The sequence below is a fragment of the Macaca mulatta genome, chromosome 2 (assembly GCF_049350105.2).
Source record: "Macaca mulatta isolate MMU2019108-1 chromosome 2, T2T-MMU8v2.0, whole genome shotgun sequence".
Classification (NCBI taxonomy): Eukaryota; Metazoa; Chordata; class Mammalia; order Primates; family Cercopithecidae; genus Macaca; species Macaca mulatta.
In genome coordinates, this window is record NC_133407.1 from 154,820,753 (window position 1) to 154,839,624 (window position 18,872).

Genomic DNA, 18,872 nt, shown 5'->3' on the forward strand with positions numbered 1-18,872 from the left:
GGTCAGTTCTACTAAATATTTAAGGAAGAAATAATACCAACTCTACATAGTTTCCTCAAGAAAATGGAAGAAGAGGGAACACTTTTTAACTCATTCTATGAATTTTAGTATCATTAGAATTCATTTTATGAATATTTATTATCAGTGTTACCCTCATGCTAAAATCAGAAAAAGATATGGGAAATAACTACTGACCACTATTTCCTATGAATATAGACAAAATCTTTAATGAAATACTAGCATATCAAACCTAGCAATGTATAAAAAGGATAATACATCACAACTAAGTAGGATTTATTCTGGAAAACCATAGTTGATTCAACATTCAAAAATAAGTTAATTCACTATGTCATTCTAAAGAAGAAAAACTGTATGATGATCTAAGTAGATGCAGAAAAAGTATTTGACAAAATTAGACATTTATTCATGATAAGAACTCAGCAAACTGGGAATAAAAGGAAGCTTTTTACCTTGATAAAGCACTTCTTTTTTTTTTCTGAGATGGTGTTTTGCTCTTGTCACCCATGCCGGAGCGCAGTGGTGCAGTCTCAGCTCAATGTAACCTCCGCCTCTCAGGTTCAATTGATTCTCCTGCCTCAGCCTCCCGAGTAGCTGGGAATACAGGCGCCAGCCGCCACGCCTAGCTAATTTTCGTATTTTCAGTAGAGACAGGGTTTCACCATGTTGGCAAGGCTGGTCTCGAATTCCCAACCTCAGGTGATCCACCCAACTTGGCCTCCCTAAGTGCTGGGATTATAGGCATGAGCCACCACACCCAGCCCTGCTAAAGTACTTCTAATAAGAAACCCATAGTCTAAACTATTTAATGGTGAAGGATTGAATGCTTTCCTCCTAAGATCAGGAATAAGGCAAAGACATCCATTCTCACCACTATATTCAGCATGATGCTGGAAATCCTAGCTAGTGCAGTAAAGTTAGAAAAGGAAATAAAAGGCATAAAGATTAGAAAGTAATAAATAAAACTGTCTTTATTGTAATGTAGAAAATCCTATATAATTTTCTTTGTTATTTGAGATGGAGTCTCGCTCTGTCACCCAGGCTGGAGTGCAGTGGCGTAGTCTCAGCTCACTGCAACCTCTGCCCCCTGGGTTCAAGCAATTCTCCTGCCTCAGCCTCCTGAGTAGCTGGGCCTACAGGCATGTGCCACAATGCCTGGCTAATTTTTGTATTTTTAGTAGAGACAGCGTTTCGCCATGTTGGCCAGCCTGGTCTCGAACTCCCAACCTCAGGTGATCTGCCTGCCTCTGCCTCTCAAAGTACTGGGATTACAGGCATGAGCCACCATGCCCAGCCTAAAATCCTACATAATTTTGTATGTAGAAAATCCCAAGGAACCTACAGAAAGAATTCTAAAATGGATAAGTGAGTTTATCAAGTTCACAGAAAAGTTCAGTATACAGAATTTTATATATATATACACACATACACACACACACACACACACACACATATATATATAATTTTTTTTTTTTTTGAGACAGAGTCTTGCTCTGTCGCCCACGCTGGAGTGCAGTGGCCCAGTCTCGGCTCACTGCAACCTCTGCCTCCCAGGTTCAAACTATTCTGCCTCAGCCTCTCGAGTAACTGGGACTACAGGCATCCACCACCACACCTGGCTGATTTTTGTATTTTTAGTAGAGACAGGGTTTCACCATGTTGGCTAGGCTGGTCTGGAACTTCTGGGCTCAATTGATCTGCCTGCTTCAGCCTCCCAAAGTGCTGGGATTACAGGTGTGAGCCACCATGCTCAGCTTCAAAGTTATATACTAACATTGAATAGCTGGAAATACAACATTTTTTTAAAGTGCTATTTACAAAAGCACCAAAACACAAGAAATAACTTAGGTATAAATCTTTTTAAAAAATTATTATTATTATTATTTTGAGATGGAGTCACGCTGTGTCCCCCAGGCTGGAGTGCAGCTCACTGCAAGCTCTATCTCCCAGGTTCACGCCGTTCTCCTGCCTCAGCCTCTCGAGTAGCTGGGACTATAGGTGCCCGCCACCACGCCCGGCTAATTTTTTGTATTTATAGTAGAGACGAGGTTTCACCGTGTTAGCCAGAATGGTCTGGATCTCCTGACCTTGTGATCCACCTGCCTCGGCCTCCCAAAGTGCTGGGATTACAGGCATGAGCCACTGCACCTGGCCATACTTAGGTATAAATCTAACAAAATACAGTCAGGATCTGTATGCTGAAAACTAGGATGCAATGATTAAAGAAACCAAAGAAGACCTGAATGAATGGAGAAATATACTGTGCTGTCGTATGAGAAGACTTAACACAGTAAAGATGTTGATTCTTTCTGTCTTCAAATATATCACAATCAAAATTCTAACAGGATTTTTTGTTTACATTGATATTCTGTGTCTGAAATTTAATTGGAAAGGCGAACTACAATAGCCAAAACAATTTTGAAAAGGAACAAAATTGGAGCATTCATTCCACCTGATTTCAAGATGTAATAGAAAGCTCCAGCTTCCAGGTAATGTGGTATTGGTGAAAGGATAGGGCACATAGACCAAGGAAACAGAATTAGAAGTCCAGTAGAAGTCCAGAAATAGAGCCGCACATAAATGGTCAGTTGACTTTTTTTTTTTTTTTTTTAATAGAGCCTTTCTCTGTCACCCAGGCTGGAGTCCAGTGGTGCAGTCATAGCTCACTGCAGCATCCACCTCCTGGGCTCAAGTGATCCTTTTGCCTCAACCTCTCATGTAGCTGAGACTGCAGATGCATGCCACCATGCCTGGCTAATTTTTTTCTTTCTTTTTTTTTTTTTTGAGATGGAGTCTTGCTCTGTTGCCCAGGCTGGAGTGCAGTGGCACGATCTCGGCTCACTGCAAGCTCTGCCTCCAGGGTTTAAGCAATTCTCCTGCCTCAGCCTCCCGAGTAGCTGGGACTACAAGTGCATGCCACCATGCATGGCAGATTTTTTTGTGTATATATATATATATTTTTTTTTTTTTAGTGGAGACGGGGTTTCACTGTGTTAGCCAGGATGGTCTCCATCTCCTGACCTGATCTGCACACCTTGGCCTCCCAAAGTGCTGGGATTACAGGCGTGAGCTGCTGTTCCTGGCAGGCCTGGCTAATTTTTTTTTTTTTTTTTTTTTTTTTTTTTGAGATGGAGTTTCGTTCTTGTTGCCCAGGCTGGAGTGCAGTGGCGTGATCTCAGCTCACTGCAACCTCCACCTCCTGGGTTCAAGCGATTCTCCTGCCTCAGCCTCCCAAGTAGCTGGGATTACAGGCACGCATCACCATGCCCAGCTAATTGTTTGTATTTTTAGTAGAGATAGGGTTTCTCCATGTTTGTCAGACTGGTCCCGAACTGCCAACTTCATGTGATCTGCCCGCCTCGGCCTACCAGAGTGCTGGGATTACAGGTGTGAGCCACTGCGCCCAGCCCTGCCTGGCTAATTTTTAAATTTTTTGTAAAGATGGGCTCTTGTTGCCCAGGCTGGACTTGAGCAGTCTTCCCATCTGTGTCTCCCATGAGCCACTATGTCTGGCTTGGTCAATTGACTTTTGACAAAGTTATGAAAACAATTCAGTGGAGAAAGGGATGACAAATAACTCTTAAAAATTGATCAATAAGAAAATATAATTTGTGGCAGGGCGTGGTGGCTCACACCTGTAATCCCAGCACTTTGGGAGGCCGAGGCGAGTGGATCACAAGGTCAGGAGATTGAGACCATCCTGGCTAACACGGGGAAACCCCGTCTCTACTGAAAATACAAAAAAAATTAGCCGGACTTGGTGGCAGGCGCCTGTAGTCCCAGCTACTCGGGAAGCTGAGGTGGGAAGTGGCGTGATCTCAGGAGGCGGAGCTTGCAGTGAGCAGAGATCGTGCCACTGCACTCCAGCCTGGGTGACAGAGTGAGACTCCATCTCAAAAAAAAAAAGAAAAAAAAATAATTTGTTTTAAGAAGTGGGCAAAATTTTGAACAGATACTTTACCAAAGAAAATATGTAGGCTCGGCACGGTGGCTCACGCCTGTAATCCCAACACTTTGGGAGGCCGAGATGGGTGGATCACTTGAGGCCAGGAGTTTGAGACTAGCCTGGCCAAGATGGCAAAACCCTGTCTCTACTAAAACTACAAAAATTAGCTGGGTGTGGTGGCTCATGTCTGTAATACCAACTACTTGGGAGGCTGAGGCATGAGGATAGCTTGAACCTGAGAGGCAGAGGTTGCAGTGAGCTGAGATTGTACCACTGCACTTCAGCCTGGGCAACAGAGCGAGACTGTCTAAAAAAAAATATATATATATAGAGGCAGATGAGCATCTTTTCATGTATTTAACATAATAGTCATAAAGGAAATGCAGATTAAAACAAGATACTACACACTTAATAGAATGACTTAAAGAAATAGTGACAATGCCAAGTGCTGGTGAGTATGTGAAGTAATGAACTCACATGCACTGGTAGTGAGGAGGCAAAATGGAACAGCTACTTTAAAATGGGGTTTGGTGGTTTCTTATAAAGTTAAACATACACTTAACCTGTGATCCAGCAATTCCATTCCTAGATATTTCTCCAAGAGAAATGTAATCCTTTTCTGTTACACAAAAACTCATACATAATGTTTATAGTAGTCCCAAAACTGGAAGCAACCCAAAGGTCCTTCTGGTGAATGGATAAACAAACTGAGGTGTGTCTATACAATAAAATAATACTCAGTAGTAAAAACAAACATATAGACTAGGCACTGTGGCTCATGCCTATAATCCCCAGCACTTTGGGAGACCAAGGTGGGAGGATCGCTTTGAGCCCAGGAGTTGGGGACCAGCCTGGGCAACATAGTAAGGCCTCATCTTTGTAAATGATAATAATAATCAAAGTAAATAAATAAAATTAAAATATATGGATGAATCTCAAAAGCATGCTTTTGAGCATAATGCTGAGTGAAAGAAACAAAACTCAAAATGCTGTATAGTTTATGATCCCATTTATGTGATGTTCTGGAAAAGCAAAATTATAGGAACAAAATACATTATGTTTACTAGTGGCCAAAAGTTGGGTAAGGGGAGGGGGTGACTATAGTGGCACATAAGGGAATGTTTTGGGGCGATGGAGCTTTTTGTGTCTTAATTGTGGTCATGATTACATGATTATATGCATTTGTGAAAACTCATTATGTACCAAAAAGTAATGTTTTTATATATAGATTTTGGAAAGTCAATGAAAAAACGTAAAACATGTGATTCTTGTTTTCTCCAAGATGTCTTGGCTTTGCTTTGGGAGAGGCTTCTGGAATCCTCTCCGTTTGCTTTGGTTGAGGCCCTCAGATGATTGGGCAGATGATTGGGCTGCTTTGAGTTCTCTGTGTCTTTAGCACTGGAAAGTCTCACCATGGTGGTGGCAGATCTTTTTCTTTCTTAACAGAACAGAACATGGGAGTGGGAGGTTCTAAAATGTATTTTTTTAAAAACTTTTTATTTATTTATTTTTTTTGAGACAGTCTTGCCCTGTCGCCCAGGCTGGAGTGCAGTGGCATGATCTTGGCTCAATGCAACCTCTGTCTTCCAGGCTCAAGCAATTCTTCTGCCTCAAGCTTCCTCAGAAGCTGGGATTACAAGCGTGCACCACCGCTTCCGGCTAATTTTTGTATTTTTAGTAGAAACAAGGACTCCCCATGTTGGCCAAGGCTGGTCTCGAACTCCTGACCTCAAGTGATCTATCCTCCTGTGCCTCCCAGAAGGCTGGGATTACAGGTGTGAGCTACCGCACCCACTTACAGTGTATTCTTTTTACTTGACTTTTTTTTTTGAGTCAAGGTCTCACTCTGTCACCCAGGCTGGAGTACAGTGGTGCTATCACAGCTCACTGCAGTCTCCACCTCCTGGGCTCAAACGATTCTTCCACCTCAGTCTCCCAAGTAGCTGGAACCACAGGCATGTGCCACCACACCCAGTTAATTTTTCGTATTTTTGGTGGAGATGGGATTTCACTATGTTGCCCAGGCTGGCTTGAACTCCTGAGCTCAAGCAGTCCACCTACCTCGGCTTCCCAGAGTGCTGGGATTACAGGCGTGAGCCACTGCACCCGGCCTGTTTGACTTTTTTTTTTTTTTTTTTTTGAGGTGGAGTCTTGCTCGTCGCCCAGGCTGGAGTGCAGTGGCACGATCTCGGCTCACTGCAAGCTCCACCTCCCAGGTTCATGCCATTCTCCTGTCTCAGCCTCCCGAGTAGTTGGGACTATAGGCGCCCGCCACCATGCCCTGCTAATTTTTTGTATTTTTAGCAGAGACAGGGTTTCACTGTGTTAGCCAGGATGATCTCGATCTCCTGACCTCGTGATCCACCTGCCTCGGCCTCCCAGAGTGCTGGGATTACAGGCGTGAGCCACCGCGCCTGGCCTGTTTGACTTTTTTTAAAAAATGGACTTTATCCAGCAAAAATTACATGTAATAAAATTCCTCCATTTTTAATGTAGAGTTGGATGAATTACAGCAGATTTTTATACCCATGAAAGCCACCACGTCCACAAGCAGTATCCATCACCCCTAGAAGTCCTCTCATGCCCATCTTCTAGAGCATCAGTCTTAGCTGTAACCCAGGTGTAAGAGCCCTTCTGGACCTGCTGTTGTCATCCAGCATTACCTCATAAAGGCCTTGCTGTGTCTACACTGTGTGCAAATTGTCCCTTCCAACAGTTACATGATGTTTCATTTCAATATATTAGGGTTCATTAACCATTTTCCCACCTTCTCTATGGTGTGATGCCCCAGCTGCACCGCAGTGAAATTTGTTGTGCACATCCCTTTCAATTAATCCCTTAGGCTTAATTCTTAGCCCTATAGTCCTTGCCAGAAATTTTTCCCATATAGCAATACATTGCTTTCCTGAAAAGGCTAAACCATCATAGAATGCTGCCAGCCCTGGGTGCCCATCCCAGCCTCATTGTGTCTTTGCTGGCCTTGGTTGCTGTTTCCCCCTCTCTCTTAAGAGCTTGTTATTTCAGTAGCTGTATAAATGGAACTGCCGGGTTGTTTCAGGGTAGTTTGTATTTTTTTGGTTGCTAGTGAGGATGAAATTAGTTTCAAGGATTTTTTTTTTCTTACGCTAGTGGAAACTCTTTATAATTCTTGTCCTTTCATTTATTTGGGTTATTTTTCTTATCAATTTAGATGAGTATTTTTATGTAGTGTACCTTTGTAGATGTTCACATTGATTTTAAGGGTATGATATTGAGTGTAAGTGTTGGAGGTGTTGATGATTTTTATGGAATTATATCGTTAACCTTTTTGTTTTCTAGCTGGTTTAGGTGAATTTCGAATTCGTGACCTGAATGATGAAATTAACAAGCTGCTAAGGGAGAAAGGACACTGGGAGGTCCGGATAAAGGAGCTGGGTGGTCCTGATTATGGAGTGAGTACATGGCAGCCCCAGTGGCGGGTCCCATCTAGTTTTCCACCCCCAGCAGTTCCCAGCCCATTCCTGCCATAGTAGTCCCTTGATACAGGAAACCTGTGAACAGGTGGGTAGGATGATGCTGGAAGACTTCACAGCACCTGCATCACAGTAGACAGGGCATCTGTATGTACTAGCCAGAAGGCCTTGTGTAAGCTGCTTCATCTCTGGGCCTTGTGTTTAAAATGACCGTGAGCCCGGGTGCGGTAGCTCACTCCTGTAATCCCAGCACTTTGGGAGGCCGAGGTGGGCAGATCACTTGAGGTCAGGAGTTCAAGACCAGCCTGGCCAATATGGCAAAAGCCCATCTCTTCTAAAAATACAAAAATTAGCTATGTGTGGTGATGCATGCCTGTAATCCCAGCTACTTGGGAGGCTGAGGCAGGAGAATCACTCGAACCTGGAAGACAGAGGTTGCAGTGAGCCAAGATCGCTACTGCACTCCAGCCTGGGCAACAGAGTCAGACTCCTTCCCCCCCAACAAAAAAAAAAGAAAGAAAAGACTATGGTTCTTCGCTGGGTGCAGTGGCTCACGCCTGTAATCCTAGCAGTTTGGGAGGCTGAGTCAGGACGACCACTTGAGCACTGGAGTTTGAGATCAGCCTAGGCAACGTTGTGGGACCCTTAATCTACAAAATATTTAAACATTAGCTAGGCATGGTAGCAGATGCTTATAGTCCCAGAAGGATGAGGTGGGAGGGTCGCTTGAGCCTGGGAGGTGGAGGCTGCAGGGAGCTGTCATCATGCCACTCACCTCAGCCTGGGTGCCAGAGCAAGATGCTGTCTCAAAAAAAAAAAAAAAAGATAAAATGACAATGGTTCCTCCCATTATTTGAGCACCTTAGGAACTGGAGACAGCCATTTGTTGGCTTTGTTATCTGAGAGCCATAGAGACACTCCATTCTGTCCTTTTTTTGGACTTCTGTAAGTACAATACTCTAGAAACATAGCTTTCAAACTTTTAAGAACATGGCCCATTGTAAAACACACACAGACACACACACACAATCACAAGCCAGCACACAACGGTGCTGAAAAAACAGTAGTATGGTATACTTTGATATTTTTTATTCTGTTCTATTTTGGTTTTTAAAAAATTGATGTTTGTGACCTGCTTAACTGATTTCATGACGCACTAATGGGTCTTGGTTTTGAAAACTCCTGCCCCAGAGCCTAATTATTTCACACTTTTGTGATGAGACCTACCTCAGATCACTGGAAACAACAGTATCTAATCAATGGACGATAACATGTTATATAAGAAACACATGCAGTTTTTCTACGTGTTGATCTTTTCACCTTTGAGAAAGTCTTAACACATAACCGTAATTCTCCCCCTAGTACATACAAATGGAGCCTTCCCACTGCAGAAGAGGAAAGACACTCCCATTTCTGAAGCCCCTTTTGTGTCTGGGCACTGCACTAGGAGCCTTCTTTTCTCTTGGATGTCTTGCCTAACTTCTTTTTTTCTTTTCATTTATTTTATTTTTGTTGTTTCTTATTTTTATATGCCAATCTTCTCTGTATCATTCTGATTTTAGCATATGTCCTGCCAGAGTGAGCACTTGCCTGACCTCTTCAGCAGTTGTGTGGTGGAGATTTTATTTTTCCTGTGAGGCTGCTTAAAAGCAGCTCATTAATCCACCTAGAAAAGTGGTCTCAGATGTATGAAAAAATTAATATATGAAATGTTAAGTTCCACCACCTAAATTCAACATAAATTCAATATAAATATATGAAAATTAATATTTTTATATATTTTCTTCCAGAGACTTTTAATACTTAATAATTTTGTTTTTATTTTCCACATATAAAAGTAATATATTATCACTAAGTTCAGAAAAGTACAAAGAAGCAGAACAACACTCAGTCACAATCCCATTACATAAGCGCAGCCACTTGAATATGCTCTTTATCTTTTTTTTTTCCTTCCGTTGTTTTTTGTATGAATGTCATAATTGAAACCATACTTACTATATGTCCAATTTTGGTTCTAGGTTTTGTTTTTCTTTTCTTTTTTTTTTTTTTTTTTTTTGAGACGGAGTCTAATGCTGTTGCCCAGGCTGGAGTGCAGTGGCGCGATCTCGGCTCACTGCAAGCTCCGCCTCCCGGGTTCCCGCCATTCTCCTGCCTCAGCCTCCTGAGTAGCTGGGACTACAGGCGCCCGCCACCGCGCCCGGCTAATTTTTTTTGTATTTTTAGTAGAGACGGGGTTTCACTGTGGTCTCGATCTCCTGACATTGTGATCCGCCCACCTCGGCCTCCCAAAGTGCTGGGATTACAGGCTTGAGCCACCGCGCCCGGCCTTGTTTTTCTTTTCAAAATGGTAGCTTTGATTATATAAACAAGTACATATTTTCGTGTAGAGAAAGAATATAAATATAAAAATTATAAAATATAAACAATACATATTAGTGTATATATTATAGAAATTCATTAATATTCTCAACTACGTGCTTTATTCTCTAAACTGTATAAGGAATACCCCTTCATGTCAGATAATCATATGATCGATAAGTATATTAAATTGTTTTATTTTATTTTATTTTAGTTTTTTTTTTTTTGAGATGGAGTCTCGCCTTGTCACCCAGGCTGGAGTGCAGTGGCGTGATCTTGGCTCACTGCAACCTCCGCCTCCTGGGTTCAAACAATTCTCATGCCCCAGGCTCCGGAGCAGTTCAGATTACAGGTGTGTGCCACCATACCTGGCTAATTTTTGTATTTTAGTAGAGTTGGGGTTTGACCATGTTGGCCAGGCTGGTCTCGAACTCCTGATCTCTGGTGATCTGCCCATGTTGGTCTCCCAAAGTGCTGGAATTACAGGTGTGAGCCACTGCACCCAGCCTTTTAGTTTTTGAGACAGGATCTTACTCTGTTACCCCAGGCTGGAGTGCAGTGTCACGATCATGGTTCACTTCAGCCTTGACTCCAAGTGCAAGTGATCCTTTTACCTCAGCCTCCCGAGCAGCTGAGATGACAGATGTGTGCCACCATGCTTAGCTAATTTTTTTTTTTTTTTTTTTTGACACGGAGTCTTGCTCTGTTACCCAGGCTGGAGTGCAGGGGCGTGATTTTGGCTCACTGCAACCTCCCCCTCCTAGGTTCAAGCGATTCTCATGCCTCAGCCTCCAGAGTAGCTGGGATTACAGGTGCCCACCACCACACCCAGCTAATTTTTGTATTTTTATTAGAGACAGGGTTTCACCATGTTGGCCAGGCTGGTCTCGATCTCCTGATCTCAGGTGATCCACCTGCCTTGGCCTCCCAAAGTGCTGGGATTACAGGCATGAGCCACTGTCCCTGGCCATGCCCAGCTAATTTTTAAATTTTTTGTAGAAATGGTGTCCCATTATATTGCCCAGGCTGGTCTCAAGCTCCTGGAGTTAGTCATCCTGCCTCAGCCTCCGAAAGTGCTGGGATTACAGGCGTGAGCCGCTGTGCTCAACCAAATTGTATAATTTTTAAAAATGTTTTTTAACTCAACATTGCAGAAATATACAGAACTTTTATATACCCTTTTTACAGATTTACCAGTATTTAACATTTTACTTGTATTTGCTTTATTTTCTTTATGTACCTTGAGATTTATTTTTTGTGAAGCATTTGAAAGGTCGGTTAAAATACATCATGCTTCTTTACTCTTTAATATATGTGTATTTCCTAAGAAGAAGAATATTCTCTTATATAACCATGGTAGAGCTATCAAGTTTAAGAAATTTAACCTGGCTACAATAATTAAATCCATGTGGCATTTCATCAATTTTCCCAGTAATGTCTTTGGTAGCATTTCCCCTGCAGTACAGGACCTGGTCCAGGGTCACATACTACATGTAGTTGTCAAATCGTCTTTTTTTTTTTTTTTTTGAGGCAGAGTCTCACTCTGTCGTCCAGGCTGCAGTGCAGTGGTGCGTGATCTCAGCTCACTGCAACCTCCGCCTCCCAGGTTCAAGTGATTCTTGTGCTCCAGCCTCCCAAGGAGCTGAGATTACAGATGTGCACCACCACACCTTGCTAATTTTTGTATTTTTAGTAGAGATGGGGTTTTACCATGTTGGCCAGGCTGGTTTTGAACTCCTGACCTCAGGTAATCTGCTCGCCTTGGTGTCCCAAAGTGCAGGGATTACAGATGTGAGCCACCATACCCAGCAAATCATCAGTTTTAATAGATATAGTTGTATCTTCTGGATGTATTTCATTTGTTTTCTACTGATTGTCATATAGGTTGTTGGTAATCTTTTTAAAGGTTTTGTCACTTAACATCGTGTTTTTTATTTTTATTTATTTTTATTTTATTTTATTTTATTTTTTTGAGACAGAGTCTCGCTGTGTCACCCAGGCTGGAGTGCAGTGGCGCAATCTCGGCTCACTGCAAGCTCTGCCTCCTGGGTTCATACCATTCTCCTGCCTCAGCCTCCTGAGTAGCTGGGACCACAAGCACCCGCCACCATGCCCGGCTAATTTTTTGTATTTATAGTAGAGATGGGGTTTCCCCGTGTTAGCCAGGATGGTCTCGATCTCCTGACCTCGTGATCCACCTGCCTCAGCCTCCCAAAGTGCTAGGATTACAGGCATGAGCCACCGCGCCTGGCCTATTTTTATTTAGTTTTTTTGAGACAGGGTCTCGCTTTGTCACCCAGGCTGGAATGCAGTGGCACGATAGACATATGTCACCATGCCTGGCTAGTTTTTGCATTTTTTTGTAGAGACAAGGTTTCACCATGTTTCCCAGGCTGGTTGTGAACTCCTGGCCTCAAGTGATCTTCCCGCCTCGGTCTCCCAGAGTGCTGGGATTACAGGTGTGAGCCACCGTACCCAGCCCATAAGTGTTTTTTATTTATTTATTTATTTTATATTTGAGACAGAGTCTCTCTCTGTCGCCTAGGCTGGAGTGCAGTGGCATGATCTTGGCTCACTGCAATCTCCACCTCCCAGGTTCAAGCAATTCTTCCTGCCCTAGCCTCCTGAGTAGCTGGGATTACAGGGATGTATCACCACACCTAGCTAATTTTTGTATAGTAGAGACAGGGTTTTGCCATGTTGCCCAGGCTGGTCTTGAACTCCTAAGCTGAAGTGATCCGCCTACCTTGGCCTCCCAAAGTGCTAGGATTACAGGTGTGAGCCACTACATCCGGCTATTATCTTAAAATATATTTGCAAACATGGAAATAGTGGGTTTAAAGATAAGATTCGCCAGACGCAGTGGCCTATGCCTGTAATCCCAGCACTTTGGGAGGCCGAGGCAGGCGGATCGCTAGGTCAGGAGATCGAGACCATCCTGGCCAACATGGTGAAACCCCATCTCTACTAAAAATATAAAAATTAGCCAGGCGTGGTGGCATGCACCTGTAATCCCAGCTACTCAGGAGGCTGAGACAGGCAAATCACTTGAACCTGGGAGGCGGAGGTTGCAGCGAGATTGTGCTACTGCACTCCAGCCTGGGCAACAGAGCGAGAGTCCACCTCAAATAAGTAAATGGGCAACAGAGCGAGACTCCACCTCAAATAAATAATAACTAACTAACAGATCCATTTTCTCTTTTTTCTTCCCAATAAGAAAGTTGGTCCTAAAATGCTGGATCATGAAGGAAAAGAAGTCCCAGGAAACCGAGGTTACAAGTACTTTGGAGCTGCAAAAGATTTGCCTGGTGTTAGAGAGCTGTTTGAAAAAGAACGTAAGTAACTAAGTTTATGACAGTTTTAGCCTTTCGTTGGTAATAATCATAGGAGTAGATATGCTATATGCTAACTGCTCTTACTTTTTTTTTCTTAGTTGCATAACAGCCTTATAATGTAGGAATTATTGTTCCCAGATTTCAACTGAGAATTCTTAAGAAATGGGATGGAATCATAGGCCCATGACATACAACTGGGGCTGGAAAGTGCGCCCAGGATTGGCTGGTGCAGGTTTCTGCCTTTGGCAGGTGCTAATCTGTCAGTCTGGACAAGGAGTTTCTTTATTTGAAGTTTCCCAGAACGATTGGGGCAGGTTCTGAAGTTCATTGAATCCGGTTCATGTTTCAGTTACTTATTAGTTGAAAAAATGATAACCAATGAACAAATAAAATCTTGGGCCAAACCCTAACATGTAAAAATGGAAAAAAGCGAGACCGGGCGCTGTGGCTCATGCCTATAATCCCAGCACTTTGGGAGGCCGAGGTGGGCAGATCACCTGAGGTAGGGAGTTTGAGACCAGCCTGGCCAACATGGTGAAACCTTGTCTCTACTAAACTTACAAAATTAGCTGGGCATGGTGGTGCATGCCTGTAATCCCAGCTGCTCAGGAGGCTCAGACAGGAGAATCGCTTGAATCTGGGGAGTGGAGGTTGCGGTGAGCCGAGATCACAAAATTGCACTGCAGCCTGGACAACAAGAGTGAAAGTCCATCTCAAAAAAAAAAAAAAAGGAGAAAAGTGGAGCTGCTTTGTGTGAATCCAGTAGGGCACCTCCACGTCTCCTCCTTCTTTCAGCCAAACCTCCAGAATATAATTTGAAACTGTTAGTCTGGAGTTTTAGTCTGTTTTAATTTTGTGTTTTAGAAAGGTAGTCAGCACTTCATAGGAAAAAGTATGAGAGGCAGAGAAGAATGATGCCAGTATTCTCACCATTATTAGCGTTTTGTTGTGTCTCCTTTTAGTTGATTTTTCTATTTTTTTTTAATATAGTTCTACTTTTATTAAACCCTGCTTATTTTAAAATTCGTTATTCCAAAACTAGTTTTGTATAGGTCGCTGCCATCACTTAAAAATAATTCAGAGTTTAAATATTGTGCCATTAATTATGAAGCAATGTATTTTTTATTGCAGAGAAGTTATAGCCAGGTACAGTGGCTCATGGTTGTAATCCCAGCACTTTGGGAGGCCAAGGCGGGAGAATCACAAGGTCGGGAGTTCCAGACCAGCCTGGCCAACATGGTGAAACCCTGTCTCTACTAAAAATACAAAAAAAAAAATTAGCTGGGCATAGTGGCAGGCACCTGTAATCCCAGCTACTCAGGAGGCTGAGGCAGGAGAATCGCTTGAACCTGGGAGGTGGAGGTTGCAGTGAGCCGAGATTGTGCCACTGCACTCCAGCCTGGGCAGCAAAGCAAGACTCCATCTTAAACCAAAAAAGTAAGTTGTAAAATACAGAAAATCAGAAAAAGACCACTCACATTTTCACACCTCATATGTAATGATTGTTAATACATTGGGACATTGTTCCCTCCAGTTTCTTTCTATTTGTTTATTTTTATTTGTTTATTTTTTTGGTGAGACGGAGTCTTGCTCTGTTGCACAGACTGGAGTGTAGTGGTGCGATCTTGGCTCACTGCAACCTCTGCCTCCCGGGTTTGTGGCCCAATCTCGGTTCACTGCAAGCTCTGCCTCCCAGGTTCACGCCATTCTCTTGCCTCAGCCTCCCGACTACAGGCGTCTGACACCATGCCCAGCTATTTTTTTTTCTTTTTCTTTTTCTTTTTTTGTACTTTTAGTAGAGACGGGGTTTCACCGTGTTAGCCAGGATGGTCTCGATTTCCTGACCTCGTGATCCGCTCGCCTTGGCCTCCCAAAGTGCTGGGATTACAGGCGTGAGCCACCGTGCCTGGTACTAATTTGTATTTTTAGTAGAGACAAGATTTCACTATGTTGGCCAGGGTGGTCTCGAGCTCTTTTTTTTTTTTTTTTTTTTTTTTTTTTTTTTGAGATGGAGTCTTGCTCTGTTATCCAGGTTGGAGTGCAGTGACGCGATCTCACATCACTGCTGCAAGCTCCACTTCCCAGGTTCACACCATTCTCCTGCGTCAGCCTCCCGAGTAGCTGGGACTACAGGTGCCCGCCACCACACCTGGCAAAGTTTTTGTATTTTTTAGTAGAGACGGGCTTTCACCATGTTAGCCGAGATGGTCTCGATCTCCTGACCTAGTGATCCACCCGCCTCAGCCTCCCAAAGTGCTGGGATTATAGGCGTGAACCACTGCTTCCAGCCGGTCTTGAACTCTGATGTTGTGATCTGCCCACCTCAGCCTCTGTCTCGTGCTCCCAAAGCGCTGGGATTATAGGAGTGAGCCACCTCACCTGGCTGTTCCTTCCAGTTTCTAAAGGATTATACTGGGGCGGCTCCTACTTTGTGATTATGCTCTATATGTTAGGTTTTTTGCATTTACATTTTTCTACATATATTTTTGCTTATTCCAGTCATAGATTTTTGGATTTTTAAATTTATTTTTCCTTTTTTGTCATCTCTTTAAAAGATTTTTGTTTTAGAAAGAAAATGCTTAAGTCAATTTTACCGGTTATAATTCAAATAGTACAGATAGAGTTAAAGTCCTCTTACCTCTACCCTCATCCCAGTGCCCCTCCTAGAGGTAACTGATAATCATTATTATCATTTGGTATGTTCCTTTCCGGCCTTAAGAAAAAAAATTTTTTTTAGGCCAGAAAGGAACATACCAAATGATAATAATGATGGTGGCTTACACCTGTAATCCCAGCACTTTGGGAGGCCAAGGAGGGTGGATCACATGAGGTCAGGAGTTCAAGACCAGCCTGACCAACATGGTGAAACCGCATCTCTACTGAAAATACAAAATCAGGCCGGGCGTGGTGGCTACGCCTGTAATCCCAGCACTTTGGGAGGCCGAGGTGGGCGGATCACAAGGTGAGGAGATCAAGACCATCCCGGCTAACACAGTGAAACCCTGTCTCTGCTAAAAAAAATACGAAAAATTAGCTGGTTATGGTGGCAGGCTCCTGTAATCCCAGCTATTCGGGAGGCTGAGGCAGGAGAATGGCGTGAACCCAGGAGGTGGAGCTTGCAGTGAACTGAGATCACGCCATTGCACGACTCTGTCTTTAAAGAAAAGAAGAAAATACAAAATTAGCCAGGCATGGTGGTGCATGCCTGTAATCCCAGCTACTTGAGAGGCTGAGGCAGGAGAATTGCTTGAACCCAGGAGGCAGAGGTTGCAGTAAGCCGAGATTGCACAACTGCATTCCAGCCTGGGCGACAGAGCAAGACTCTGTCTCAAAGACAGGACCTTGTTCTGTCACCCAGGCTGTGGAAGAAGTGGTGCAATCATAGCTCATTGCAGCCTTGAACTCCAGGGCTCAAGGCATCCTTCTGCCTCAGCCTCTTGAGTAGCTAGGAGTACAGGCATGTATCACCACCCCTGACATTTTTAAAAATTTCTGTAGAGATGGGAGTCTCACTATGTTGTCTAGTAATTCTTGAACTCCTTGCCTCGAGCAGGCCTCCTGCCTCGGGCTCCCAAAGCATTGGGATTACAAGCATGAACCCCTGCACTCAGCCTTCTTCTAGTCCCGTTTCCAGGCAGTTACATGCTTATTTCATCAGTATAAGTGAGAGATGACTTAACCCCAAGGAAATCCCAGGATAGTTTGCCTTCAGGCATGGCTGAATGTAGCTCACATTTCTTTGTGTTGCAGTTTTGACTTCCACTGTGTAAACTTCTTTCTCTGCCTGGCTTTCCACTTGTGGCAGTCATCTGTCATTGACTTAGGTCTTGTTCTCTCAGCAACAGATTTTTCTCCCAAGCAGCTCAAGCAAAATTCCCAGACTGAGTGTAGTTGGTTTTGATTGGATTATAATGCCATCATCCATATACCAGCCCCTGTGGCCAGGAGGAATGCAGTACTCTGAGCCAGCCAGGCTTCAACCTGCACTATCTCCTGGCTCCAGCCAGCATGATGACCACCACTTACATGACGTGGCCCAAGAGTGGCAGAGGGGTGGGCAGAGTTGCTGTTACCAACAGTGGGGTGATAGATAGAGGCCTGCCAAATGACAGTGGCTCTTTCATAACTGTTGTGTTGTGATAGCCATTAGTATCCTCCCACAAATGTACTTAGAACTCTGTTAGTGGATGTGAAGGATTAAAGAGTATCATGGTATGGATTAACCATACCTAACAATTCCTCCATTGCAGACCTTTACTTTCCAGTTTTTTTTTTCTTTCTTTCTTTCTTTTTTTTTTTTTTGAGATGGACTCTCACTCTGTTGCCCTGGCTAGAGTGCAGTGGTGTGATCTCGACTCACTGCCAGCTCTGCTTCCTGGGTTGAAGTGTTTCTCCTACCTCAGCCTCCTCAGTAGCTTGGGATTATAGGCGCCTGGCAACACGCCTGGCTAATTTTTGTATTTTTAATAGAGATAGGGTTTTGCCATGTTGGCCAGTCTGGTCTTGAACTCCTGACCTCAGGTGATCTACCTGCCTTGGCCTCCCAAAATGCTGGGATTACAGGCATGAGCCACTGCGCCTGGCCAGCTTTTATTCTTTGACTAATCTGGTTGGTTGTCATTTTCTTTTTCATTTTCAATAATTACTTGGCCGGGCGCAGTGGCTCACACCTATAATCTTAGCACTTTGGGAAGCCTAAGCAGGCAGATCACCTGAGGTCAGGAGTTTGAGACTTGCCTGGCCAACAAGTGAAATCCATCTCTCCTAAAAATACAAAAATTAGCTGGGTGTGGTGGCGGGTGCCTGTAATCCCAGCTACTCGGGAGGCTGAGACAGGAGAATCACTTGAACCTGGAGGCAGAGGTTGTAGTGAGCCGAGATCATGCCATTGCACTCCAGCCTGGACAACAAGAGTGAAATTCCATTACAAAAAAAAAAAAAGAATTACTTGAATATTCTGGCTAATAGTCCTAGTCTGAAAGTATCTTCTTTAGGGCTTTCTCATCTATCTTTTTTGTTTGTTTATAGTTTCTTTTGTCTTTTTTATTTACTTATGTTTCTTGTCATGCTTTTTCATTAAACATTATGACAGTTCCTGTGTTACTAAAATACTTTGTGAATTAGCATTACAGGGGCTGCAGGATATCCCATCCCATACATATTCTGCAATTTACAATCCTAGGTTATTTCCAAGTTTTCTCTCTTACATAAATAATAATGTGATGCATATTTCTGTCCATGAAGCTTTTTGCTATCTTATGTTTGCACTGCAACCAGCCTGGATTTCTTTTTTTTTTCTTTTTTTTTTCTTTTTTTTTTCTTTTTTTTTTTTTTTTTTTTTTTTTTTTTTTTTTTTTGAGACGGAATCTGGCTCTATCGCCCAGGCTGGAGTGCAATGGCACGGTCTTGGCTTACGGCAACCTCCGCCTCCTGGGTTCAAGTGATTCTGCTGCCTCAGCCTCTGGAGTAGCTGGGATTAAAGGGGCCCACCACCATGCCTGACTGATTTTTGTATTTTTAGTAGAGATGGGGTTTCACCATGTTGGCCACGCTGGTCTCGAACTGCTGACCTCATGATTCTCTCGCCTCGGCCTCCCAAAGTGCTGGGATTACAGGCATGAGCCACCGCGCCGAGCTTGGTTTTGTTTTTTAATTAGGTAGGTTGCTTTTAAATGGACTAATGGGTTCAAGTACTGAATTTAAAAAGGGCTCTACCGCTTAAATAATCCCATGAATAATATAGAAAAGTGCCTATCCATGGTA

General features: G+C 43.4%; 1 protein-coding gene and 1 long non-coding RNA gene across 2 annotated transcripts in view; both read left to right on the plus strand.

Annotated features, from left to right (window-relative positions):
* The window catches only part of ISY1 (ISY1 spliceosome associated protein), a 34,450-nt gene that overhangs the window by 7,663 nt on the left and 7,915 nt on the right, over nucleotides 1–18,872 (plus strand). The window contains exons 6-7 of the mRNA XM_001094091.5: nucleotides 7,283–7,395; nucleotides 12,992–13,109. Of these exons, the coding sequence (XP_001094091.2) occupies nucleotides 7,283–7,395; nucleotides 12,992–13,109 (231 nt within the window). The remainder of the gene's footprint in view (nucleotides 1–7,282; nucleotides 7,396–12,991; nucleotides 13,110–18,872) is intronic.
* LOC144339323 (uncharacterized) lies at nucleotides 16,419–18,251 on the plus strand. Its single transcript, XR_013414285.1, has 2 exons — nucleotides 16,419–17,604; nucleotides 17,827–18,251. It is a non-coding gene; the product is annotated as an uncharacterized LOC144339323 (long non-coding RNA).